General features: G+C 39.0%; 3 protein-coding genes across 4 annotated transcripts; 2 read left to right on the top strand and 1 right to left on the bottom strand.

Moving 5' to 3' along the window:
- Nucleotides 1–7250: 7250 nt before the first annotated feature.
- On the top strand, nt 7251–9269 carry LOC117636060 (protein IQ-DOMAIN 14-like). Its single transcript, XM_034370497.1, has 3 exons — nt 7251–7936; nt 8089–8310; nt 8422–9269. Exons 1-3 carry the CDS (start codon nt 7529–7531, stop codon nt 9064–9066), a joined length of 1275 nt encoding a protein of 424 aa, XP_034226388.1. The 5' UTR covers nt 7251–7528; the 3' UTR covers nt 9067–9269.
- Nucleotides 9270–10014: 745 nt separating this feature from the next.
- On the bottom strand, nt 10015–13497 carry LOC117634537 (probable pectinesterase 53). 2 transcript variants are annotated; one of them, XR_004586787.1, is made up of 6 exons: nt 12815–13497; nt 12454–12646; nt 12131–12337; nt 11587–11822; nt 10829–11043; nt 10015–10367 (listed from the first exon to the last, which is right to left on the bottom strand). XR_004586787.1 is itself a non-coding variant. In XM_034368686.1 (5 exons), the coding sequence occupies exons 1-5, from the start codon at nt 13174–13176 to the stop codon at nt 10896–10898; spliced, it is 1146 nt and encodes a 381-aa protein (XP_034224577.1). In that variant the 5' UTR covers nt 13177–13497; the 3' UTR covers nt 10828–10895. The 2 variants fall into 2 exon arrangements, 1 of the variants encoding a protein (XP_034224577.1); XM_034368686.1 differs by lacking the exon at nt 10015–10367 and having other exon boundaries at nt 10828–11043.
- A 2111-nt stretch (nt 13498–15608) lies between these two features.
- On the top strand, nt 15609–19532 carry LOC117634408 (probable glutamate carboxypeptidase LAMP1). Its single transcript, XM_034368508.1, has 12 exons — nt 15609–16819; nt 16977–17044; nt 17233–17314; nt 17403–17495; nt 17572–17724; nt 17909–17977; nt 18198–18285; nt 18391–18474; nt 18568–18656; nt 18740–18856; nt 18936–19079; nt 19199–19532. Exons 1-12 carry the CDS (start codon nt 15863–15865, stop codon nt 19379–19381), a joined length of 2127 nt encoding a protein of 708 aa, XP_034224399.1. The 5' UTR covers nt 15609–15862; the 3' UTR covers nt 19382–19532.
- The last annotated feature ends 6194 nt before the right edge of the window (nt 19533–25726 follow it).

Genomic DNA, 25726 nt, shown 5'->3' with positions numbered 1-25726 from the left:
TCACTGCAGTTCGAGTCACTAAACGTGATCTAGATGTACACCTTCCTAATTTTCATAAATTTGCTTAGTTTGGATTTAAACATGACATATATAACATATGTAAACATAACTCATACCCAAGGTTCTAAGTACAGCTAATATCTACAATAATTAGTTATGTTTTTAGGAACGCAAAGATTCTCAATCATGCTTGCTCTCATGAGGGAAAATTCTCACACACACTTGATATTTTTCATTCTGTTCGTAGAGTCTTACACGCAATATGCCTAGTGATTGGTTGGGGGACCAATTTACTAAGTAGATTGGATGAAGACACGTTTTGCATTATAATCCATTTCCCTATCAAAGTGATAACAGACGGCCAATAGGTACCTCATAAGGTCATTATTCTTACGTACAAAGGTAAAGGTAGGCCTCAATTATAGAGACAGAGAGAGAGAGAGAGAGAGAGAGAGAGAGTCTAGTTGACAAAACTTCACTCAAACCACAGCATATGCAGCATGTGTGAGTGTGATTGGACTTGCGTCGTCGTGTAGCAGCATATACAAAAAAAGCAAATTCATCAGAAATCCGACTTGTTTGGACACAAACATATAAATATAGCTACGCTTGCTATGTTATTGTAGCAACATGTTCTGAAAACGTGGATCCAATTCAGGTCAGGTACTTGGTTTATATATACGGATAAAGGAGTTGAAGAGCCAGCAAACAAACAAGGGCTAGCTTATAATGCACATTTGCACTGCTATCATGAGGAAAGGCCACCATGGCAGGGGAGCTCAGCTCTGAAAAGTTGAAAGAAATTAGAAGAGAGAGAGAGAGAGAGTGTGTGTGTTAAAAAGAAGCACATGCATGATGTACATGTGTGCAGAAAGTGCACGAGGGGAAATCATGGCCTTTCATGTCAATATGTTGTCATTGATCAGTGGGACTTGGTTGTTTTCCTACGTACTCTATTGTCTTTTAATCCACATTCATATATGTATATATTCATATCATTGATCATCTAGATCCCCTAGCCTACCTTGGCCAAACGTGCTAGCTACTTCAAAACTGACCCTCCCTCAACTGGTATCAAGCCAAACCTGTGGGTTCCATGCCCGTCAAATCCATTAAAAAAAAAAAACCAGAACTAATTATTTAGCCACGCTTCTCATCCATTCAGGATTTGCTTTTGTTACAATATTACACTGCTGGCTCTAGAGGAAAGAAGAACATTCATGCGACATGGATATCTCAACCCAATCGTATAATGTTGTACAGAAAGTTAAAACATGAAAATGCGTGATTAGCTTGAAATACAACCACAATATATATACTATAGCATTAGTGATGTATGTAGGATTTTCTAGCTAAAGAGATATATGTATGATGAAGCAAATGTCTCAGGTTCCCAATATTTGAATTTCAAAAAATGGCTCCAACTCGGTTCAATTCCTAATCTTTGCGATTATTATACAATATGAATTGTGATTAGATTGAGTCTGTTTCCGGAATGACATAATATTAATGTAATATGCTCGTTTTTTATTTATATAAGATAATCTCTACTAGAATATTAATATAGGGTGATCTAATTATGGATTATATTTAGGTTATTCTCCTTATTATCAAAGAAAGTCATGCAGTATTACATTAATACTATAGACATGTTGTTAAGTAGCCACTTTCATGCACTAATATAGGAGTTAATCATTAATTTAGGGACTTGGGAATTTGAGTTTGACATTGACATTTGAGGTTGATATTTTGATTTTATACTTGAATATGAGGTTGATGTTGTTAGTTAATTGTTAGTCACTAATTATCCGTTGACATTATATTTTTCAAAGCCATTTTCTTTGGCTAAAAGTCTCTTCAACCCTCTTGTTTTGTTTTATGCAATATATAATGTGAAGGTCAAACTCGCCAGCTACATGTATACATCACATACATGTTTAAGATTAGAGTCAACGGTACATGCATGTATATGTAGATTAATTATAATCTGGTTAATTAGCATAATTAAGCAAATGCATGACAATTACGACCAAGGATATGTGATGGCGTAAACGTCAGCCAATTTTTTTGATCTTTTTTTCTTATGCTAATTAGTAATATAAGAAATTGAAAAAAGATGGTAGAATGATGTTGGTGTGTTGGATTGGATATGGTCGCAATCAACCAAATAATCTTAGCATTCGACAACGCTATACAACTCAACTTTGTGTTATTTTATTCGAATAACACGGCATGCTCGTTCGTTTTGAGTCTCATTGAATTTTATACAGTATTTTTTCAATAATATAACGATATAACGTGCTTTGTTATGTGTCACATAAGTTGGAAATAGAAGTTGAAATGAATACACATAAGTTGGAAATAGAAGTTGAAATGAATATTATATTTCTCTACGATTATTAAAGGCCTAAGGCTAACTGTACGTAGCCTAAGCATATAGCATGCTCCAAAACTTTAACCTCAGACCTGAAGGCGTGGCCATTATCTTGGACCTATAGCTCTACTAGCGAGAACCAGTTTGATGGCAAAACTTTCTTCGTTGTTGGAGACATGATGAGTGACCACCACACCATACATGTCCTTTTGAAGCATCTGAAAACCATGTTTGATTCTGATTGGATCGTCCAATATCTTATAATAGTACTTGGAATTTGGAAGAAAACACTTTCAGTCTGGCATCACCACTGCTCGGGAAACTCAGACATGTCCCAGCCAAAAATGCCAAATATGTACTGCTTCTTCAGTCAATTGGTTGAAAACGCCAAAGCATTAACCCCCACTAGAATAGTTTCATGTTTTTGGGAAAAAAGCCAAATCCACATTTTACCCCAGAACACTGACTTTTTAAAACCCTAAATTTGCCAAAAGTTAAGCAGTAAAAGTAAAAAATCTAAGATCAATTACCCATGGAGAGATGAATTAGATTGTGAGTTAGGTTAAGAACACTAATCAATATCAACTCAACCAACCCCTAGCTAGGTTTTCAAAACAGATAAAGAAGAAGAGAATAAAAGACAGCATCATCATTTTAGAGTATCATGCAATTCTCTCATCACATGGCAAGTACTCTTTTGATGAAGTTGCATTGCAACCACCCCCATTTCTTTTCTTTTTTAACAATAATCGCTCTCTTTTCTTTCTATCTATCCTGTCTCCTTATCTAAAACTTCACTAAACAAATATACTTCTTGTTGGCAATTGATCACATTCTAAATAGTAAAATCCCAACAAAACAACTGTGAAATTATATATATATATATATGTAACAAACCAAACCAACTCCATCATGCCTGTCTCTGTTGATAGACATGAAAGAAACCCCATAGCTCATTAGCCTCTTGCCCACATGAAACAGGAACTTGTAGGCTAAATTAGGGCATAGAGGTAGGCTTTGTCCACCTTACAAGCAACAAAGAGAAAGAACTTGGAGTTGGAATATTCTACTTTATCATCACAAGCTAGCTAGGCTTGTTTTTGCATGAGTTGAGTTGAGTTGAGTTGGGGGTTCCATTTGGATATGATTTGCTGCACAAATAATATTTTCTCCAATTGGCATGGCATGTCTCCCCTCTGGAGGTACTCAACTTCTCCACACATGGCCTCTGCCACCATCTACAGTTTGCTAGCTACCACTGCTCAGCTCTCAGCTTCTCACTCTCAAACCCATCATTTTCTACCCCCTCTGAGGTCGACACGTGGGGCCGTCCTAGGTGTTGGTGGTGGTCATAAAGTAAACACGCATACATGGCCACTGGTTTAATCTATATGTGTTTGGCTGTGTTGTGTTGTGTAGGGTTTTTTTATTGCCTTGAAATAATGCTCGCACACACACAACACAGCTACAAGATATTGAGGAGAGATGCAATGCAATGCAAGTATATATATATTTAATATATGCATTGTTCTGTGTTAGACTTTTAGTTAGGGCTGATATAGTTTCGTGGGGTCACCTCAAAAGGGATAACGTTTTCTGTGTTCAAACTCCAAGCTTTCTTTCCAGCCATTAGATCATGATAATATTAATATCATATGGTGCAAAAACAACCGACCAAGAAAAAGAAAAGAAAAAAAAAAGCGCAATGGGTGTGATAAATCTTAAAACTATCATATCTAAAAGAGTAGTGTGCCACAAACAAACAGAGAGTTGTTCAATCTCTGTGGTGGATTCGCATGGTAGAAGAAGCCCAAAAGAGTAGCGTGAACGAACGAACTACTGTCCCAGGGCCAGCAAACCATTTGGGTCAAACGAAGTTGGACTGGACTGGACTAGCTGGAACATCAATATCAATGGTAAAGCCCACTCTATTTATAAGCTCAATGGGGGGTTCCATTCTTCTTCATAAGCAGACACGTTGTACTGTCCGACTCCAGCCTACCCATCTCAGTGATTCACTTGTAGTGTAGCCTGCCCTTAAGCCCTGTTGGGACCCCCCGTTCTCATGGCTCCTCTCTAGCCTGCCCTTAAAAAGATGAATTGCACCGACGTTGTCCTCAACTTAATCATCTAATTTAAGTTCATTTGAGTTTAATTACACCCGTGTCTCAAGATACATTGGTACAATTTAGGAAGACCTGCCACTTGATTGATCTCTTTATGGGAAATCCATCTTTCCGATTTGGGACAATTGTATTTGATGCAGAATTCCTAACAAACCGATCATTCGTCAGCATCATCATGGTTCTAAATGGGGGCTGAGCATATAACGCTCATGAACCCAAGATATGGTATCTTGACAACTCACTCGGATAAAGCCCATGTTGCGTGCTTACACACACAACCTGCCTAACTTAATGTCAATAAATTAGTTTGATCCCCTAGCACTTAACCAAGTACTAATTGTAATTTGTTTTTCTTGCATTAATGCCTTTTATTTTGGGAGAAGTAGGGTTCTGATTTATAAAATCCAGCACTACCAGCACACGGTACCAAAAACAAAACTCCCTATTGAATTGGGTTGCATATTTCATAGGCGGGTGTGCTACATTGTCATGTGTGTTGAAACATATAAAGTTGCATATCGGGAAATTGAAACAAAAAGTACAATATATAATGAGTTGTTCTACTACTAATAGGTCTTTTGTGATAAAATTCTGCACATACTCGGCTTTGTAGGTAGTTATGTTGGGGGCAATATTATATCGATGTTGCTGGTAATGGATTACTAACTGATTTGTCTAAAATTTGACAATGCGATGATACTAAAACAGTTAAACTATCTTAATTGCAATTGAGTTAATAGGGGTTGGCATCCAAATTGAAATTGGAAACTTTATACACTCACGAGTAGTAATTATTTATGCAGACGATTGGGTTATTGATGAAGCAAAAGAGCCATTTAATTCCAAGCTCCAATCATAAGGGTTGGTTGGTTTTCAGAATGAATTGCACCCACAAATGCCATTGCCATCTTCTTGAATTAATTCATGTAGGCTCTAGCTAGCTACCGTATAATTTTGTTGTAACTTGCGACACAAAAAAGAAAACCTTTTGCATCTGCCTGCGCAATATAAGCTAAAGAGAAAAAGGGCAACAAAGCAAAGAATCTATCACCTTTTGTATAAATTAAAGATAAAGTGTACAAAGTTTCCTTTTTCCATGCATAAAATGCCAAACAATACGTCACCGTTCCCTCACTTCCTGCGTGCTACATTTACGTATTAATCAAAACATCAAATCTCTCACCTCCTGCCATTTCCATGATGAACCCAGAAAACCCTAAATTGAATTGAATGTTGAAGCCGACCGTACACAAAAATGATGAGACGAAATGGGATGAGAGAGAGAGAGAGAGCCCTCAGCCAAACCCAATTCGTCAAACCTCATTATATATAGCCTGTGTAGCATTCATTTGGATTTTTCTCTTCAATGGTCCACACCACATATATATGTGGCTCCTACCAAACATTCCAGCTAAGAAATCAATATCTCAAATCAACCTCAAGTTACAGTTTTACCCCTTGGAATTCCTACCAGCTAGCAGTAACAGTAGCAGTGCAGGCAGGCAGGCAGGCAGAGGCAGTGTCTCAAGCCAAGAACCCACGTTGGCAAAGACTAAAAAGAATATATTAATTATTAATTGTTAATTGCATTTTACAAACACTGGTTTTTGTAATTATCTGTGCTCTACGTCACTCCAAGCCGAGAACCCACGTTGGACCGTCCATCGCCTTTTGGCATATATGAAAATTTTGCCTTCCCAAGTGCACTATTTGAAGACACTTTGATCTTTTTTATTGGTTGGAAAACTGGTTTTTTCTTACCAGAAAAACTAAAATATATGCTTCATTCATATTTATCTGTGAAAACTAAAAATCGTTGTAATATAATTAAGCATGAAATGACTGAAGCCTGCATAAAGTACATTGTGGGATAAGAACTTTAAGCTACGCATGTCTGAGGCATTGCAGAGAAAAGGGTAAAACCAAATTGACTGATGAGTTGAATTGGTGCACAACTAATTGAAAGAAACAGAGAAAAAGAATTCTGATTTTTCAGAACTTGGATGCTGCAGCAACCAGCCGAATCCTCATCATCTTTCAAATCCGAAAACAGAGATCAAAGGGGTGGCAGCACAGAGAAGAAGAAGAACAAGAAAACACCACAAGGTCGAACAACATCATTTAATTCCAATCGATCATGCATTCATTGCCCATTAGAAAAAAAAACCCAGTTGCATAATGATTTTTGCTTCAATTTTACATGTAAAAATTCAAATGAACATGAACAAATTGTGTATAAATATTTTATATTGCAGGCAGGGCATCACGAGAGTGTCAGAGGGAGGAGACATTGAGGTATCTTTTCTTTTTTAGGACACGTCGCTCCAGAAAGTTATGAGAGAGAGAAGAAGGAGACGAATATTGTTGAGCTTGAGACACTTCTTTTTCTTTTACTAGAAGAAAAGAAAGAAAAAAGCTTTTCCCAGAATCCCGAGTTGCCCATTGGAGCAGTGAAAATCCGAGCGTTTCAATCGCTTTCCCACCACTGTTTCCCTTGGCTTTCTTTTTATTTTCTTTTTTGTCACTTTTCTGGTGAGAATCTGATTCTATCGAGGTGACAGAGGTGAGTTTACTCGTTCCTCTGTTATTATTTTACTCTAATTTTTTTTTGGATTATCTGCTAAGTGGAACTTCCTTATTCCTATTATTAAACTTGGGATTCGTGGCACAAACTCCATCTGTCTTTTTTCTTTGTTCAAAAAAATTCAAAAACAAATGAGAGAGAGAGAGAGAGAGAGAGAGAGAGAGAATTCCCCTGTTTTTTTCAAACATTTATGTTTTTCCAAAGATTTTATTCTTTAACAACTCTGTTTCACCACTTTCCGCAACAAGGAAAGCTACTTAAGATTGTGAGCTGTAAGCCTGAAACCGACCTTGTCTCTTCCTCTAAACACTTCAACTTTCAACTGCGTTTTACTTAGTCTTCACGTTCAATCTTTTAAAACCATTCTCTTCCTCTTTTTTCTTCTCTCTCTATCTTCTCTCTCTGTCTTATCTCTCTCAGCTCAAACAGAGTGCTAGTGTGAAAATGGGCAGAGCAACAAGGTGGTTCAAGGGGTTGTTTGGAATTAAGACCAAAGACAAAGAGTACAAAGCAAATTCAAGTTCCAGTGACTTCAAAGACACGAAAGGGTCAAGCTTTGGGAGAGAAGATGCAACCCTACTGTGTCACAACCCAGCCACTATACCTCCCAACATATCACCATCTGAAGCAGCTTGGCTGAGATCATACTACAATGAAACAGAGGAGGAGCAGAACAAGCACGCAATTGCTGTGGCAGCTGCGACGGCCGCCGCTGCTGATGCAGCAGTTGCTGCAGCTAACGCGGCCGTGGCGGTTGTCCGCCTCACCAGTCATGGCAGAGGCACCATGTTTGGTGGTGGAAGAGAAAGATGGGCCGCTGTGAAAGTTCAAACTGTTTTTAGAGGCTATTTGGTATGTTTCTCTTTTGCTCATTGTGCAACAAAAGTACACATTTTTATGATTTTTGTTCAGGAATGCTTGTGCCATATTGAAAGTTTTAAACTCTCTCAAACTAACATTTCTCTTGGGTTGTTTTCTTTTCTTTTTGGATTTGGCAAACGCAGGCCCGAAAAGCACTTAGAGCTCTGAAAGGACTGGTGAAGTTGCAGGCGCTAGTTAGAGGGTATTTAGTGAGGAAGCAGGCCACGGCAACTCTGCACAGTATGCAAGCTCTCATTAGAGCACAAGCCACGGTTCGTTCTCATAAAACTCGGGGGCTCATCAACACCACCACCAACAACATTGAAGCCAATAGCAGATTTGAAATCCGTGCACGAAAATCCATGGTACTTCAAATTTACTAACAACCCATGTTTCAAAATAGTATCATCAACATTTAAATCTCTGGCAATAATTGAATCTGACATAATAATTAATGTTCACTCAAACTCTTGCAGGAGAGATTTGATGACACTGGGAGTGAGCACACAGCTCCAAGCCACAGCAGAAGGCTCTCTGCTTCTAATTTGGACGCCAATATTGATGGAAGTCCCAAGATTGTGGAGGTTGATACAGGCAGGCCTAAATCTAGGTCACGCAGAACAAACACTTGTGTATCTGAATTCAGTGACGACCCAACTTACCAACAAGCACTGTCTTCTCCAATCCCATGTAGAGGACCTGCCCGGCTATCGATCCCCGATAGCCGGAATTTCCCAGAATCCGACTGGGGACTAGCTGGAGATGAATGCAGATTCGTTTCCACAGCACAAAGCACACCGCGGTTTGTGAATTCATGTGGGGCTAGTAATTTGCCTGGCACACCTTCAAAGAGTGTTTGTGCTGACAATTTTTTCAGAGGGTATGCTCCAAATTACATGGCGAGCACTCAGTCTTTCAAGGCCAAGTTGAGGTCTCATAGTGCTCCTAAGCAGAGGCCAGATACAGGGCCAAAGAGGAGACTTTCACTTCATGAAATGTTGGAGTCAAGAAATAGTCTAAGTGGGGTGAGGATGCAGAGGTCTTGTTCACAAGCTCAGGATGCCATTAATTTCAAGAATGCTATAATGAGCAAGCTTGATAGGTCCTCTGGAATCTTGTAACTCAGAGCCAGAGAGGAACTAAGCTAGTTGCAATAATCAAGTTCAAGCTAAAAAAAACCTTGTTGGTTAAAGAATGAATAGGGGGAAGGGAATATACTAGATAGATGTGTTTGTAGATTATAATTTACTGTTTATTATAGTGAGATGTAATCTCATTTTAATGTTGGCTTCTGATAAATTATGATGGGGTTATTATGTGTTAATTATTCAATTGTACCAAACAAACAATTCCCTCTTCTTTTGAAAATGTGACAACAAAAGTTGACAAATTCCATGTGAAACACATTTGCAATATGAAATTTTTTCCAAGCTTTTTCAAACAGGTACCATGATTGACCACAAAAACAGCAAAAACTGGAAAAGTTTGAAACCACCCTGCTTCTCCAAGAACATGATGTTCTCCCCATGTGTTTTTCCTACATTGATTTTGTTTGTTTGATTGAGTCAACTCTGTTGAAAAATATGACCCCACATGTTTTAATTAGGTCAGGCCTCTTCCAATGCTTTTAATTTTGCTGTAGAAGTGAGCACGTTTGATCCAAGAAACCAATTACCAAGCTTCAAAGAAGAAACCAATTGCGAATTAGGGTATAGTCTAGTGAAAAAGGATATTGACTTGCATACCGGAGGTTTTAAGTTCGAACCTCCATGACATCTTAATTGTGCGCATGTGTGAGAAACCCCCCTCCTATAATTTAGATTATTGCTTGTACTAAAACAAAAAGAAACCAATTATCAAGCTTCAATAAAGAAACCAATTACCAAGTTTTGATACAAAGTCTCTAATATGAGACTAATTATCAAACTTCTAGAGAAATGTTGAATTTAATCACGGCTTGTCCAAATTTTTAAGCATTTAAGCCTTCTGCAGAATTTGGTTGGTGGGTTCCATGTTTGAAGAGTCGCTCTACTGTCCTTACCAATTAATATTAAAAAAGACAAATCCTCTCCCATAATTTCTAGTTCCTTTCCTTGACCAACTAAAACTTTTCTGAAAAAATAGGGGAACAATTAATAGTTTCAATTCAATCATGGTTATCAATTACTCTTGAAAGTAAATTTTTTGTTCCAGTTTCCAAGGGGATATAAGCCAATGATGATTAGCTTTCGACCTGTCAGAAAGGGTATAGGAAGGCTGAGGCCGCATTCTTTTCAAGCTTTCCTGATGCAGAGGCAGGCTTTGCAAAAAAAACAAAGCTTTACTGGGAGCAATGTCCTTTTGCTAGATTTTTCATGAAAGGGAGCTTTCAAGATTGGTTCTCTTAGGGTCTAGCTCTGGCAGAGCCTCAGAGATCACAGATAAAAATGCTTCCCCTCCAATTCTAATTCCAAGTACCTTGCCTCCTCCTCTGCCCCCAGGACAAGAAGAGAATACAAAAAATTAGCTATGGATCCGAACCCACTTTTTGCCAAGCTCATGAATTTACTTGAAATTGGGTTTCACTTCACGTCATGGGTTTTGGTCCTGGACCAATATCCCTTCTTCTCAGACCAGTCCAAGGGTTTTAGCTTAGTCAGTTGAAAACCCATTGGCTTATAGCCCAGTGGAAGCCAACCCAACTGATATTTACCCCAAAACATGGAATTTACACAAACTATATGTCAACTATTTTGACAAATTCATATTCTAAATTACTCTAACATATGAAGAGGATATCGAACTCAAGTGCAAAGGGGTAAATACATTGTCCTTCTTAACTGGTCTAACCCACATATGCACCTATATGTGAACTATTAAACCATAATATAAGCAACACAGGATTAAACAAGGACTTCTTTTAATCTTTTTATTTGAAAAAAATAGTTTTGGTGTTTTAGTTGATCAATCATTACAATTTGATCCACTCAGAGCCATCTATGAAGGTAAGGGAAATAAAAGGCTTGGCTTCCTCATCAGTGAGCTCTCTAGACCATGAAACCCTCCCTGCAAAGCGAGCTCCTGGTCCAGTGCACTTGTATTGCCCATAAAACACAGTCCTGCAAATAACAATACATCATTACACAGCCAGCCTCATGCGCATGCCACTAACACCAAATTGAAATGCCAAAAAAGCATAAATAAATAAAAAACCAAACTGAAACTATATGAAGCAGAGTAGCACCAAACTTTACATAGATGCTGGCGTGGCTTTTCTTAAACTATGCCAACATGAAGGGCGTAATGTATGAGTAGGTGGATAGGGTTATTTTATGGTGCATCACACGTAGATTTTGCAGAAGAAAAAGGGCAAAAGGACAGACACTTAATGGTTAGGTTAGGTCCTCTGCGTAACCGCCCTTCCCATTTGGTTATCAAATGCCAAAAGTGCCCTATTGCCTACACATAAATATTTTTGAAAAGCCTAGATGTGATTCAGTAGATAAATTTGATTGGTTGGTTATGATGAAATTTAAACTACCGACCCGGATAAGTTATCCTGTGTACTCGATACAACAATGTACCATCCTGACATATCATGCAACATGCTGATGTGACAAATCGAACAAAATTAAGGGAAAAAAAGAGGGAGAGTTGCATACATTTCACGGTTAGGGTCACCCCAGTTATACCAGCCTTTAGGCATGATAATGTTGTCCATATATGTGTATGCGAAGACCACCCTGGAGAAAGGACCCCATGCCCTACCAAGATAGAGTGCTCCTGAGCCCGTGACCTTACAGTTTACAAATGAGAAGCCCGTTTCCTCCAACAGGCTGCTCCTGCCTTGTGCTGTGAGAGCTCCTATGTTCTGTGCTATTGCGTGCACGTGACATCCCTGTACTTGCAAATTGCAATATTAACATAAACCCTTTTACATAATCATGTGAATAGTGATGTGAGAGAGTCTTGCAGCTGCAAGGTCAAGACACATACAAGACACCAACAACTAGAACACAACCTCATGATTTGACAACAGCCAAAGTTAAATGTTGTGTTCTGTACATATTGAAAATTACCAAAAAAAGAAACATCAGAAATCATTTTTGATAATTTTGGATCAAAGCTTGAATGTTTATGTTTCTGGACTTAAACAAATTTCAGAAAAAATGCTTAGGAAGAAGGTGAAAAATAAGTTAATCTAACCTCAAATAGGGAGAGTCCATTTCCAAAGATGAAGTCCACTGAACCTTCAATGTAGCAATCCTTGTAATAATGCCTTCCCAAATGATCATAGAGTGTATCTTGTGCCCCCAAGAATTTGCACCCCAAGAAGGCTGCTGTATCTGCTGATATTCTAAATGCCACTGCCTGCTTACCAATTGCTCCTGGTGCTGGGACTGGTGTAGTGTTCTACATATTAATTGTAAAATTATATATCACATATATGTATGTAATGTATAGAGAGAGAGAGAGAGAGAGAGAGAGAGAGAGAGAGAGAGAGAGAGAGAGAGAGAGAGAGATATTACCTTGAATGTGATGTTCCTGGCAATGAAATAAGGGGAATTCACAGCAAAAGTTGCAGAATTGTAAGTCCCCATAGGTTGTTTCTTTGGACCAGATGGTGTTTGAGCAGTGTCTCCCCATTGGACAATTGTTTTGTCTGCCCCTGCTCCTTCTATGGTTATATATGATTTCAATGGAGGTATATTAACCTTCTCCCTGGAAAAAAAAAACATTTAACATTCCACAGCTTGAGAAATTACCACATAACAACAATGAAAGACAGAGCATAGGACAATTCATGAAGAAAAGAGCATTTCTTGGTCAAAGACAGAGACCAAGTCCAAGAGTGATCTGAATTATGATCACAAGGAAGAAGACACTCACGTGTAGACCCCTGCATGGACCTTGATGACCACTCTCAAGAGATTGATGAATGGGAGAGAGTCAATGGCGTCCTGAATGGTTGTGAAGTCTCCAGCAGCACGGTTCTTAGCCACATGCAGAGTGTAAGAAGGGAAGAGCTTATTTTTGGCTGTCTTGAACACAGAGTGCTTCAGCCTTCCAACAAACCTCACCCATTTCATGAATTGCTGTTCTGAGAATTGGGCTTGTGTCATGTTCTTGGTCAAATGTACTTTCCCAGCTGAATTCCCAGGTCGAAGTCCCTTGCTGTGGCATTGTGTTTGGGTTGAATTGAAGAGAAGAAGAACAATAATAACATAGAAAATGTGTTGGAATGTTGGCATTTAATTTTAAAACAGAAAAAAGAATTGGGACTGATATGAGAAGGAGAGAATATGAGTATAAAGAGTAATAGAGAGTATGTTAAATTAGTTTGGAATTCCAAGTGCTTTTATAAATAGAGAAAGGCTTGTGCTTGTGCTTGTGCTTGTGCTTGGTTTGGTTTATATATATAGAGAATGGCTTTTGTTTTAGGTGGAAAGTTATGCTGAATTGGAGAATCAAAGACAGTCTAGACAGAGTGAAGAAGTCACGGGTGCTTCTATGGACATCCATGTAAATTGTAATGTGAGAGAGAGAGAGAGAGATAGAGGAGAAACAATCTAAGCCACAGGACAGGTTGTGCGCTTTCTGCTTATAAAAATGGTTGTTTCTAAATATTTTTTTTTTTTGTTACACTTTCTGAGTTGTTGTTTGGTGTTGCCCGTGAGTGTCTCTCTTTCTGTTTGCGTGTGATTAGAGTATATTCTTGTGGGGGAAAATGGGTTGTTTTATGTGACTTGCTCATATTAATATAATGTTTATGAGTTACAACCCACTTTCTGCCTACCCTTGAATCATGGCCGTCCAATAACATGGGTCCAGATAAGCACCATTTGATTACAATCACAGAATGTGACCATGGGTCAGATTCGTTTAGCTGATAAATAAGTAGTAGTGTGAAAATGTGAAGGTAAAGAGTCTCACATTGGAAAGTTAAGAAACTTAACAAGGGCTTATAAGGAGTTGGGTTACTCCCCCCCATTGCCAATTGGTTTTGGGTGGAACCTCAACTTCCTTCATGGTATCAGAGCGGGTTAGCCCACGTGTGAAAGCTCAACGGCCACACGTGCTCCACGTCACCCAATATGTGTTGTCCACGTGTTAGGCTTGAAAATTCGCCACACGTGTGGGGGCGTGTGAGAATGTGAAAGTAAAGAGTTTCACATTGAAAAGTTAAGAAACCTAGCAATGACTTATAAGGAGTTGGGTTACTCTCCCCATTGCCAATTGGTTTTGGGGTGGAACCTCAACTTCCTTCATGGTATCAGAGCGGGTTAGCCCATGTGTGAAAGCCCAACGGTCACACGTGCTCCACGTCACCCAATATGTGTTGTCTACGTGCTAGGCTTGAAAATTCGCCACACGTGCGGGGGCGTGTGAGAATGTGAAGGTAAAGAGTCCCACATTGAAAAGTTAAGAAACCTAGTAAGGGCTTATAGGGAGTTGGGTTACTCTCCCCATTGCCAATTGGTTTTGGGGTGGAACCTCAACTTCCTTCATGGTATCAGAGCGGGTTAGCCCATGTGTGAAAGCCCAACGGCCACACGTGCTCCACGTCACCCAATATGTGTTGTCTACGTGTTAGGCTTGAAAATTCGCCACACGTGCGGAGGCGTGTGAGAATGTGAAGGTAAAGAGTCCCACATTGGAAAGTTAAGAAATCTAACAAGGGCTTATAAGGAGTTGGGTTACTCCTCCAATTGCCAATTAATTTTAGGGTGGAACCTCAACTTCCTTCAAGTAGTTGTGTGCAGCTGAGATGATTGCTAGGCCCACATGCAGAAGAACTATTTTGGCTCGTAGCAGCATGGCAACATTAACTTGTGTGGGGAATTTTGGTGATGTGAAAGAAACCAGAAGAAGGATTATTATTGTGTTGTGAAAAGATCAAATCTCCACTCCACCCTTCTCTCTTTTTGTGCTTTTTCTGCCCAACTTCTATTTTTTGGTATTCTTTAGCACTTCCACTACCAGTTGGTGCTGACATGACAGGGCATGTTGATCTTAATGGTAAAATCGTTTTAATTAGGCATAAGACTATCTATCAAAGGTGAAGAAACAGATAATATTTTCCAAAAGAAAACCGCATCTGGCATTTGCGTAAATGAATCTTTAATACTCTGTCATATCTTTGTTTTAACTTTTAGGCTTAACTAATTCATTTGCCCCATGAGCTTATATAATTTGCCCCATGAGCTTATTTTCGTATTATATATAGCTTTTGATTTATCCTCTATACATTTTTTATTATAGAAAATTAATGACATGAACTTCTTTTTTTCACCAAATGGGGTTGTAGGAGGAGAGAGCATGGAGAGAGAGTTAGTTAGGGGGTTGGCAATAGGTTTGGTTAAGTGGATCCAAGGATTTTTCTTTAATTTTTTCTATTTTTTTAAAAATAATTTAACTGAAAATTAGATAAAATGTTGAGGATATAGACGGCAGGGGGGAATCGGAGAAAAAAAGACGTTCATATTCTTAATTTTCTATAAATAAATAAAAATATAAAGTGTAAAACAAAAATTAGGTAGAAAGGGCAAATTAACAGTTAAGCCTAACTTTTAATCTGTTTTTTTTCACTCTAGAAGGTTACAAGACGATAAGAAAGTTAAAAATAGTATCAATCATTGTGAACACTGGTTTACATTCTCAGTCAAGATAACATTTTCCTACTAATAAGATAAAAAATAAATAAATGGTTTAGCTGCAGGCTTCGTCTTCTACAGTTCATGGTTTAAGCTTCTGTCAAGGCATCATTTTTCTATTAATTTCATAATTTAAATTTAAATATTTCTTTAATAATTATCTAATAATACATATGACTGTCGATATGAACTAGGATCATCTCATCATCCATATTTACTCAAAATAAACAAACTTCTCTCACTTTTACTCAAAGATTGAATTTTTTGTTTGTTTTTGGACTAAATGATCATCAAAACAGTAGCAGCCACCTTACTAGCCATAGCCACCTCCTCAATCTTCCTTCTCTTTTCTCCTACCCCAAAATCCTTCTACCACTCTCTCTTCATATCCAGCTCACTTTCAGACAATGTCTCCATATCCAGCCACCTCCACACCCTCACCCGCAGGCCCCACGTGGCAGGCCAAGAAGCCAACGCAGAGGCAGCAGCCTATGTCCTCTCCATCTTCGCTTCCTCCAGCATCAAAACCCACATAGCCCCTTACCCTGTTGCCCTCACTTACCCTGTGTCACGCTCCTTAACCCTCACACCTTCACCCCAAGAACCCCAATCCCAGATCAATTTTAATCTCCAGCAAGAAATCTATAGTGGTGATCCTTATGCTGATGTGGCACATGAAGTCTTGCCAACTTTTCATGCTTTTGCAAAGTCAGGCACTGTCACTGCCCCTGTGGTTTATGTCAATTATGGAAGTCTAGAGGACTATGAGGTTTTGAAGCAAATGGGTGTGAATGTTTCTGGTTCAATTGTATTGGCAAGGTATGGGAAAATTTATAGGGGAAGTATTGTGCAGACTGCATTTGAAGCAGGTGCTGTTGGGGTTTTGGTTTATACAGATAGGAAAGACTATGGTGGTGGAGGAGGTGAGGGGAAATGGTTTCCAGATGGTAAGTGGTTGCCACCAAGTGGGGTTCAGGTGGGGACAGTTTACAATGGGCTTGGTGATCCTACAACACCAGGATGGGCTAGTAGTGAAGAGGGTGAAAGGCTTTCAGATGATGATGTTGAGAAGGCAGGGGATGTTCCATTGATACCTTCACTGCCAGTTTCAGCAGCAGATGGTGAAACCATTTTGAGAGCTATTGGCGGGCAGGTGGCAAATGATGATTGGCAAGGAAGTGAAGATGCCCCAACTTACAAGGTTGGGCCAGGTCCTGGGATTGTTCATCTCAGTTACACTGTAAGTCTGAAATCAAGTTTAAGTGAAGCAATTTCATGTGTTCTGTGTATTCTTATGCACATTGTATGTATGACTAGTATAGCATAGCCAGTAGGACCAATTATGCAACAAGTTGCTATTTTTGCATTGATTCTGGATGTTGGTTTCACCATTTTAGGGAAAGCAAGTGATAGGGACAATTGAGAATGTTATTGGTGTAATAGAAGGAACGGAAGAACCTGACCGGTATGTTTGAATTTTTTTTGCAAGTATAAGTCTAGCTTTTAAGTATCAGCTGCATCTATTAGGATTGAATATGCGCATCCAACAACAGAAAATGATACTGGCTAGTACTCATCATAATGGATGGACTTCTATGAATGAAAGAAACCCACTTTAAAATGATTAGTCAATCTGTTTCTAAATACATGTAGATTTGTAATTCTGGGTAATCACCGGGATGCATGGACATTTGGAGCCGTTGACCCGAATAGTGGCACTGCAGCGCTGCTAGAGGTAACTGTGGATTTAGATTGTATATCCTCATCAAGTTCCTTCTCAACAAGGAAAAGTCGACATAAGCTGCTTTCAATGTGTAATGTAGATTGCCCAAAGATTAGGGAAGCTGCAGAAAAGAGGGTGGAAACCTCGACGTACCATTGTCTTGTGTAATTGGGATGCTGAGGAATATGGCCTGGTCTCTCTCACCCCCTATCTTTCTATTTATCTATCTCTATCTCTCTATGAAATTTTAAACTAAACAATGTTTACAGATAGGATCAACTGAATGGGTAGAGGAAAACAGGCAAATGCTAGCTTCAAGGGCTATAGCTTACTTGAATGTTGACAGTGCAGTATATGGACCAGGATTCTGGGCCTCTGCAACTCCACAGCTTGATGAACTGCTTAAACAAGCTACTCAACAGGTATTACAAAATAGAATAGTTATACTAACACTACTTATGAATGTGATGCAGTATTAGAAATCAACAGAGATCATGAACACAATGGTCCTTTGATCCAAAAATATGATTGCGAATTTTGAATTCCTTCTGGTCTCTGCCATAATTTCTCATTCATCTCAATCATCCTCAAAATTGACTTTTGAAGGTTCAAGACCCAGATAATTCATCACAAACTATCTACCAATCATGGGTCGGTTCAAGCAGTTCACCTATGGTAAGCAATTGCTTCAAAGAAATCCTTCATACTATAATGTCAATGAGGTTTCACAAGTGACAAAGCTGCATCCAGTTATTTTAAGAGAAAGATGGAATTTATGTACTTCTATGTAACCAGTAATGTACAGTTCAATTTTATGATGTTTTTCATAAAATGGATTTTAAAGACTTAATGAAACTAGTAATCCTGAAAAAAAGCTGTATTTTGCATTTATAAGATTGACAGGTTGGGAAGTGGCGAATCAGATTTTGCAGCTTTTGTTCAACATGTTGGAATTCCAGCAGCTGATATGGCTTTTGGTAAAGGTAACACATTTGATGTGGCTTAAACTCACATACCATGGTTGCCACTGAAAAAATAGGAAGCATTATTCTTCAAATTACTAACAAATAGTTTTTTTAAAATTGCAGGATACCCAGTATACCATTCGATGTATGATGACTTTATATGGATGCAAAAATTTGGTGACCCAATGTTTCAAAGGCATGTTGCAGGTCAGCTCTAAGTTTTCTTTTTTAATAATTCTAGTTTCATCCCCCCGACAGTTTAAATGCCACCTCAATTGATTTCATTGGTATTGAAAACAGTGGCAAGTTTATGGGGTTTGGTAGCTCTTTGGCTAGCGGATGCAGAATTCTTGCCTTTTAATTACCTCTCGTATGCACTGGAGCTACAGGTATGGCAATATTATCTTCCAATACAAATGATTTGCAGGGGTGTTTAGTGACAAAAATAATTGCAATCAACCTTGAATGACAGAGACACATGAAAGACTTGGAAGATGAGCTTCCAGATAAGAACATAAACCTAGCTCCTTTGTTCAAGTCCATTGAGGAGCTCAAGAAAGCAGCGACGAAAATAAACAGCCAGAGAGAGGTATAAATTGTGTGTCTTAGAAATCATGATCTGTATTTCCATTTCACATGTCTACCAAAACCTAAGCATGATTCTCCAGGAAATAGAACAACACAAAGGTTGGCAATTTATAGGGAAGAACGATCATTTTAAGGTGAGAGAGCTGAATGACAGACTAATGATGGCAGAGCGTGCATTTACAGACCAAGATGGACGCCTTGGAAGGTCATGGTATAAGCATCTGGTATGTTCCTGAACATGGATGTCTTTCCTCTCAGACAAAAAGTAAATATGTTTTCCCAACCTGGTGATCTTGGTTCGTGATTATTACGAGATGGACTAATTAGTATAGTATTTTTGCAGATTTATGGGCCATCAAAACACGATGATTACGGATCTAAATCCTTCCCTGGTATAGATGAAGCTATTGAAAAGGCAAAGAGTTTGAAGACCGCAGAGTCACGGAAACTTGTACAGCATGAAGTTTGGAGAGTCGCTAGAGCTGTCAGACATGCATCACAAATCATCAATGGTGAACTAACATGACAACTTGAGGACCAAAATACCATTAAGATTTGAAATGATAGTTTGTTGCACTTGTAGACTGGTGTCATTTTGATTATATTTCAATGTTCTACAATCCACAACGTTTAAGTTTGATCAACAAAACACCGGTGCCATTTTGATTACCTTTCAAGTTCTTTGGATAACATAATTCTTTGTCACGAGCTAAATAGATTTTTTTTTTTTTTTTCAAAATTTTGGGTCAAGGAATCTATTTGATCTGAAAAAAGGGTAAATATGAAGCCAAAGAGAATGTAAAGATCAAGATCAAGCACAAAAAAACGAAAATAGCAAACTCCATTAAACATAAAACTTGTACACAATGTGATGATCTTCCCATAAGGGCCTTTATCTATTTACATCTCATTCATGAAAATGAAAACTACATCAAGATGAAAATATCACCATCGTCGATCATAGACCATGATAATGATGATCATTCAGTCGGTTGGGATCTCTTCTGGGTCTTCAAAGTTAGGATCTTTGGCATCGAGAACCTCCTTCTGGAAGCCCATCTCAGCTGGAGAGTAGCCAAGATCTCCGACCCAAGTGAACTTGCCTCCATGGCCTCCTTTCTTGGGTGATCCATTCATGCCTGTCCCTGACTTCCTGTCCTTCCTCACCTCCCTACCTTTCCCATTGCCTTTGTCACCCTTATTCCCATTCCCACTCCCAGTGTTCTTCATCTTTCTCTTCTAACTCAAACCTCTAGACTCTGATACTGTAAATGTGTTAAAGATTACCTCGCCCTTCATATATAGGATAGGGAAGCTGCAAGTTTATTTATTTATTATTTGGTCAATTTATTTATTGTGGCTGCGTGTACTTTTCTCATTGGGAGGCAGGCAATCGGATAAGAACAACCAAATGCCATTTTGGAGCATCTACCAACGAACCTCTCTAACTCAGTTTTTTACTTAATTGTTAATACACGTTTTTTTAATTTTTCTAAAAATAGTACGGCCGACTGGCTATACTCGTTTGACACGTGGTGCATAGGCGATGGGCGGGTCTTTATATACATATATAGTATAGCCGGCCGGCTATACTAGATTCTTTTTGAAATTTTTTAAGAAATAGTATATCCGCCCGGCTATACTCATTTTTCCTAATTGTTTTCAAAATAGTATAGCTGTCCGGCTTTACTATTTTGACATGTGGCACCTAGGAGCTGGGCGTGTCCCTTATATATATATATATAGTATAACCGGGCGGCTATACTTTTTAAAAAGAAAATTTAATCTGGGAAATTTCACTTGCATAGACCTGTGCCGAAGAACATTCGTAGGGAAATTTTAAAAATATAAAATTGGTTTCTTTACTTTTATTTTTTTGGCATACTTCTAATTTAATATATGTAATTAAGTAATATATTAGCCTTTTTAATTACTTTAATTAGTAATTATATTTTAAACAACAAATAGAATAATGAAATTAAATGTGGCATTTGCTCCATTAGGATATAACTTTCTAAATCAAAGCCCTAGCACTAGCGCTTTGATTTCTTGCGAAATTTGTGTGTTTATCTATGCGGCTATACAAGAATGATGATATTAATGTTCTCTGCCAATTTACAGGATAAACTCAATCAGACAAAAACATTATATGATATTATTAATTCAAATAATTAGTTAATTAATTAATTAATCGAGTTTAATTTAAATAACAGAGCCCAAGAGCCCGAGGTCCAAGGCCAATCAATTAATTAATTATTAATTAATCACTATACACATAATTCTTGCATATTATTGAATAAAAATAGTATATATATATATATATATTTTTAAAAGGGTATAGCCACACGGCTATACTCAGTTTTCCTTAATTGTTTTAGTATAGCCGCACGGCTCTACGTATTTGACACTTGGCACATTGGCGCTGGGCGGGTCTTTATATACACTAACATAGTATAGCCGGCCGGTTATACTGGATTTTTTGGAAATTTTTTAAGAAATAGAGCCGTTCGGCTATACCTGTTTTTCCTATTTGTTATTAAAAACAGTATAGCCGCTCGGCTTTACTGTTTGACACGTGCGCTGGTTAGGCCCATTAGTCAATTGAGCTAGGGTTATATTTCCTTTACATTAATACTTACTTCTTTTGTTTTCCTATTCTGATTATGATTTGTTTTATTTCCTATTTTGGTTTTTAGTCTTCTTTGTGAATTTAGGTTTTCTTTTGTTTTCCTATTCTTATTATGATTTGTTTTATTTCCTATTTTGGTTTTTAGTTTTCTTTGTGAATTTAGGGTTTCTTTATTCTAGTATAAATAGGCTATTAAGAAACTTTTGTATGTAGTTTTGTTGATTAATATACTATTCAATAGGCTTTAGTGGGAAGAAACTTTTGTATCAATTAGTAAATTTGTTGTTTATATAACTTTCAAACTTTAGTGGGGTGTATTCAATTAGGTCGGGCACAATTGACCTTTTTGCCCTCTTACTTCAATTTCTCCTTAATATTCCCTTAGACTTCTGCCGAAAATTCGGCAGAGTTTCCCCTGTATTTTGACCAGTCCCAAAATTTTCACCTGTAAACGATCTCAAAAATTTCCACCCAACTGCCAGAATAGAATAAACCAAAATTTGCCAGATTCAAATTTTCCCAAAAACTCGATATCAGAGCCATTTTCTAAAGTTCACGGGGTTTCAGGAAAAATTTCTACAACTTTACCCGACTTTGAAGCGTGGAGGTTAAGAGAGGCCCGGTGGTGGATCCTATGCACTTCTACAACCTGGGGGCGAAAAACAAGTTTTAAACTGTGAGTGGACAAAAAGTGAGATTCTTAAAATCAAGCTAGAATATAATACCCCCATTTTGAAATAACTAGGGATATTTATATATCAAAAACTTAACTATATCACCAGATAAAAGATTCTACCAGCATGAATTAGTATACTAATGAAGAAACTTACATAATCGATCTGATATAAAGATATTACTGCCTGGAAGAATCAAAGAACTGGTATACTGAATAAAAATACCAAAAATACACCTGTGCAATCACCGAGAAACCAATATAAAATGCCTGAAAATCATCCTTGAATAAAAGAAAGCTCAAAATCCTTTAAAACTTCGCTCGAATGAATTTACTAATAAAAATGAGTAAACAATATCTGCAGTAAAAGCTTAAAAATCCTTTAAAACTGCCACCTAATTGTACCCCTGTTACTTCCGTCAATTCCCTGGCAGGTCTCGGGCGTCACACAGGCTACCCGAGCCGCAAACTGGCGAAATCAGGGGACTATGATCAGCCTGTCCCGCCGGCAGATTCCTCGATGACACCAAGTCAACTCGAGTCGCTCTGGCAGAATGCAGGGGACCGTAGTCAGCCTGATCCGCAATCCTGGCAGGTCTCGGGGACATAAAGTCAGCCGAGCCGCAATCCCGGCAGGTCTCGGGACACCAAGTCTGCCGAGCCGCAAATCCTGGCACTCACGGTCCGAGCGTCCCCGAAACTCGTGAGGCAAGTCAAGTGCACTAACTGAACTATAATCAGACTGGATGTCCGTAGACATCGGTCCGACTCTGGGTAATCACCATAAAGAAAAACGGGTACGAGGTGGTTTTAAAATAAAGTCCTTGTAAAAAGAAATCTCTTAATAATAACTGTAAAACTCAAGTCGTGCTGCGGTTTCAACTGTTTTGAAATTCAACCTCTGTTTCTATAACTGGTAAATAAGCAGCACCGACTTATAAAACTATTACTGTAATTATCGTATTCGAAACCATAATAAAACTTACTCAAGATCAAATAAGGAAATTTATTCGAATAAACTTATTTATAAAAACTCGTTTATATAAAAATCAATATAAAATCAATTATAAAATCTTATTTACGGAAAACCTCAACATAACTCATTTAATAAAATAATGCCTGAAAGAAAGTCCACTCACAGATGGTCCGAGCTAATTTGACCCTTTGAAGGTTCCTCCTGCTGATCGGCTGGTCCTCTGATGCCTGATTATCAAGAATAGTAAATCACTAAACCGCTGAATAAAGGAATTAATTTAAACACCCTGCCCCCGGCTCCTAGAAATACGGGCGTTCAAATTCAAATTCTTCCTAAACCCACAATAGCCCTTTTCAGACACTTGGACCAGTTTTAAAAGGTCCAATGCTCAGCTAAGCGATACCCTGCCCGATCGGCCAACCCGGGACCCCGTGGGGCCACGGTCTCTGATGGCCAATCTAGGGTTCCCTGAAGGTTTCTCATAGGATGGGAACCATGTTCTGCGAATTTGGTCCGAATCGGACGGTCGGATTGACCAAAATCGCGTTATCGCTTAAAACCCTAACCCTAGCCCCAGGGTTCGCGATTCCGGAGGATCCGGGACTCCGATTCACAATCCGTCGAATCCTACGCGATCCTGGAGTCACGTAGACCGACATATCCAAAATTCAGCGCGATCCAACGATTACACGACACTGCACCCACGGATCGCGCGATATGGAAAATCCATTCGGGGCTCAAACGGACTCCGAATCGAGATCCGCGAAATCCCACGCGCTCGTGACGACACGAGGACCTCAAAACTGGCCAGAGCCATGCCACTACCCTGGCCCACGCGCCGCCACACGCGCGGGGCAGATCGGGTGCCCAAAGCGATTCGGGTGTGCCGAAAAATCGTGGAACCGAGACTCCAAACTCCGACCCTAGGTAAAACACCCCATTTGGAGTCACTTTTGTTCTTGGACCACCCCCAAAAAGTGGCCGGAAACAGTAGTTTCGAAGGGCCAAAGTTTCGGCCAAATTTCAAATTGTAAATCGAACAACCTAGAGATTGAATTGATCTAAACCCAGATAACCAGCAGATAGAGCACGAAAAATAGATGAAAATCCATACCTCACTCGACTGATTTGGTTGAGAAACGGAGGAGATCGAGCGGCTGGAAGTTCGGATGGCATTCGGACGAACCGTCGACTTCCATGGCAGATTCCGGCCGATTCCGGCCACGGCAGCGGCGGAGGTGGGTAGGGAAACGTCGGCCGTCGTGTGCTGGTTCGTTTGGCACCGGTCTCGGAGATCAACTCCAAGCGAGGCGACCGGTGCGACTTCGGGAAGGGAGGAAGGTCGCGGGCGAGGGCAGCTGCGGGGGAGAGAGAGAGAGCTGACGGAGAGAGAGCTTTAAAAATCTGACTTTTTGACCAAATTACCATTTTGCCCCTCGCGGTTTTTAGACCATAACTTCTTCGTTACGGTTCCGATTCGGGCTCCGTGTCTACGAATTCCGCGCTCTACGCAATGGCGTAGGCGAAAGTCCCAAATTCTTTCTCGATCAAAACGTCAAATTTTCCCCCTTAAAATAATGCGAGGGCAATTTGGTCATTTCGCTAAAAGATATTTTCTTTACTTTTTAGATATTTTCTTTACTTTTTAGATATTTTCTTCCTTTTTGGATATTTTGTTCTGGGTTCTTACAATCTACCCCCCTTATAAAAATTTCGTCCTCGAAATTTACTTCTCTGTGATACCAAACGGGGAAGGATTTCTCTTGCATCTACAACTCAGGTTATTACGCTGTAAACTACCATTGAAAGCTAATTACCTTCCTTGCCACTCCTGGATTACTTAGAATCTTTTTCTGCTTAATTCAATCAGATTCTTTATCTACCTTACAAGAACCTTGCTTAACATTCCTTCCACTTGGGTAATTCATGCTATGTCTCGAGTGAGGCATCTATTGGAGACATATGGTCCCAAAGAAATCCAACAACGGCCACTTAAGGCATATTTTCAAACCAGCATCCTTTTTCCCCAAATCATTCTGAAATAGTAGTAGATTATGTCTCCATAACCTTCCAACAACTGTCACTTAAGGTACTAAACTGAAATCAAAGCTCAAAAGCTTCTTTTACCTAAGTCCAGCTAAAACTTAACTTGAGTTTCTACTTTTAAACTGTAAAGATTGGTGTCCCGCTAGCAGGGTCCAGAAGGGTACCTACCACATCGGCACACTAGGGCAACTTCTCCTGTTAGAGCCTACCAACACCTGTCTTTCAATACTTTTTGACTACACCAACCTTAAAACCATTTGCAATATTACCATCCTAGCTGGTTTCTCTACTGACCCTAGACCCAATTCGATGGCTTCCAAACCTGCGGCCATTCGATGATGGAAAACTGTAATCACCACTGTAGTATCCTTCTTGATCTCTTCCTGATTAAGATTATCTTTCTCCAAATACTGTGTACAAAGTGCAACCCATAGGCTGCCCCTTATCTGACTGGAACAGACATCACCACACACTAATCACAATACCTGGGATGGAGGCTTTTTAACTTTAAAGCAACCAGGTACTACTTCTTACTTTCCGATTTCTA

This window comes from Prunus dulcis, chromosome 7 (assembly GCF_902201215.1).
Source record: "Prunus dulcis chromosome 7, ALMONDv2, whole genome shotgun sequence".
Lineage (NCBI taxonomy): Eukaryota > Viridiplantae > Streptophyta > Magnoliopsida > Rosales > Rosaceae > Prunus > Prunus dulcis.
Note: the sequence above shows the minus strand (reverse complement) of the source record. Positions and strands in the feature narration are given on the sequence as shown.

What these genes read in the sequence shown, in the direction of transcription:
- LOC117634537 (XM_034368686.1), bottom strand. Translation starts at nt 13,176, where the DNA reads ATGCCAACATTCCAACACATTTTCTATGTTATTATTGTTCTTCTTCTC. An exon ending in ATGGACTCTCCCTATTTGAG is followed by an intron (nt 11,823 to 12,130) that starts GTTAGATTAACT and finishes TTGCAAGTACAG; the next exon opens with GGATGTCACGTGCACGCAAT. An exon ending in GGTGACCCTAACCGTGAAAT is followed by an intron (nt 11,044 to 11,586) that starts GTATGCAACTCT and finishes TGTTATTTGCAG; the next exon opens with GACTGTGTTTTATGGGCAAT.
- LOC117634408 (XM_034368508.1), top strand. Translation starts at nt 15,863, where the DNA reads ATGATCATCAAAACAGTAGCAGCCACCTTACTAGCCATAGCCACCTCC. An exon ending in GTTTCAAAGGCATGTTGCAG is followed by an intron (nt 18,475 to 18,567) that starts GTCAGCTCTAAG and finishes TATTGAAAACAG; the next exon opens with TGGCAAGTTTATGGGGTTTG. An exon ending in AAATAAACAGCCAGAGAGAG is followed by an intron (nt 18,857 to 18,935) that starts GTATAAATTGTG and finishes ATGATTCTCCAG; the next exon opens with GAAATAGAACAACACAAAGG.
- LOC117636060 (XM_034370497.1), top strand. Translation starts at nt 7,529, where the DNA reads ATGGGCAGAGCAACAAGGTGGTTCAAGGGGTTGTTTGGAATTAAGACC. An exon ending in CTGTTTTTAGAGGCTATTTG is followed by an intron (nt 7,937 to 8,088) that starts GTATGTTTCTCT and finishes TGGCAAACGCAG; the next exon opens with GCCCGAAAAGCACTTAGAGC. An exon ending in TCCGTGCACGAAAATCCATG is followed by an intron (nt 8,311 to 8,421) that starts GTACTTCAAATT and finishes AAACTCTTGCAG; the next exon opens with GAGAGATTTGATGACACTGG.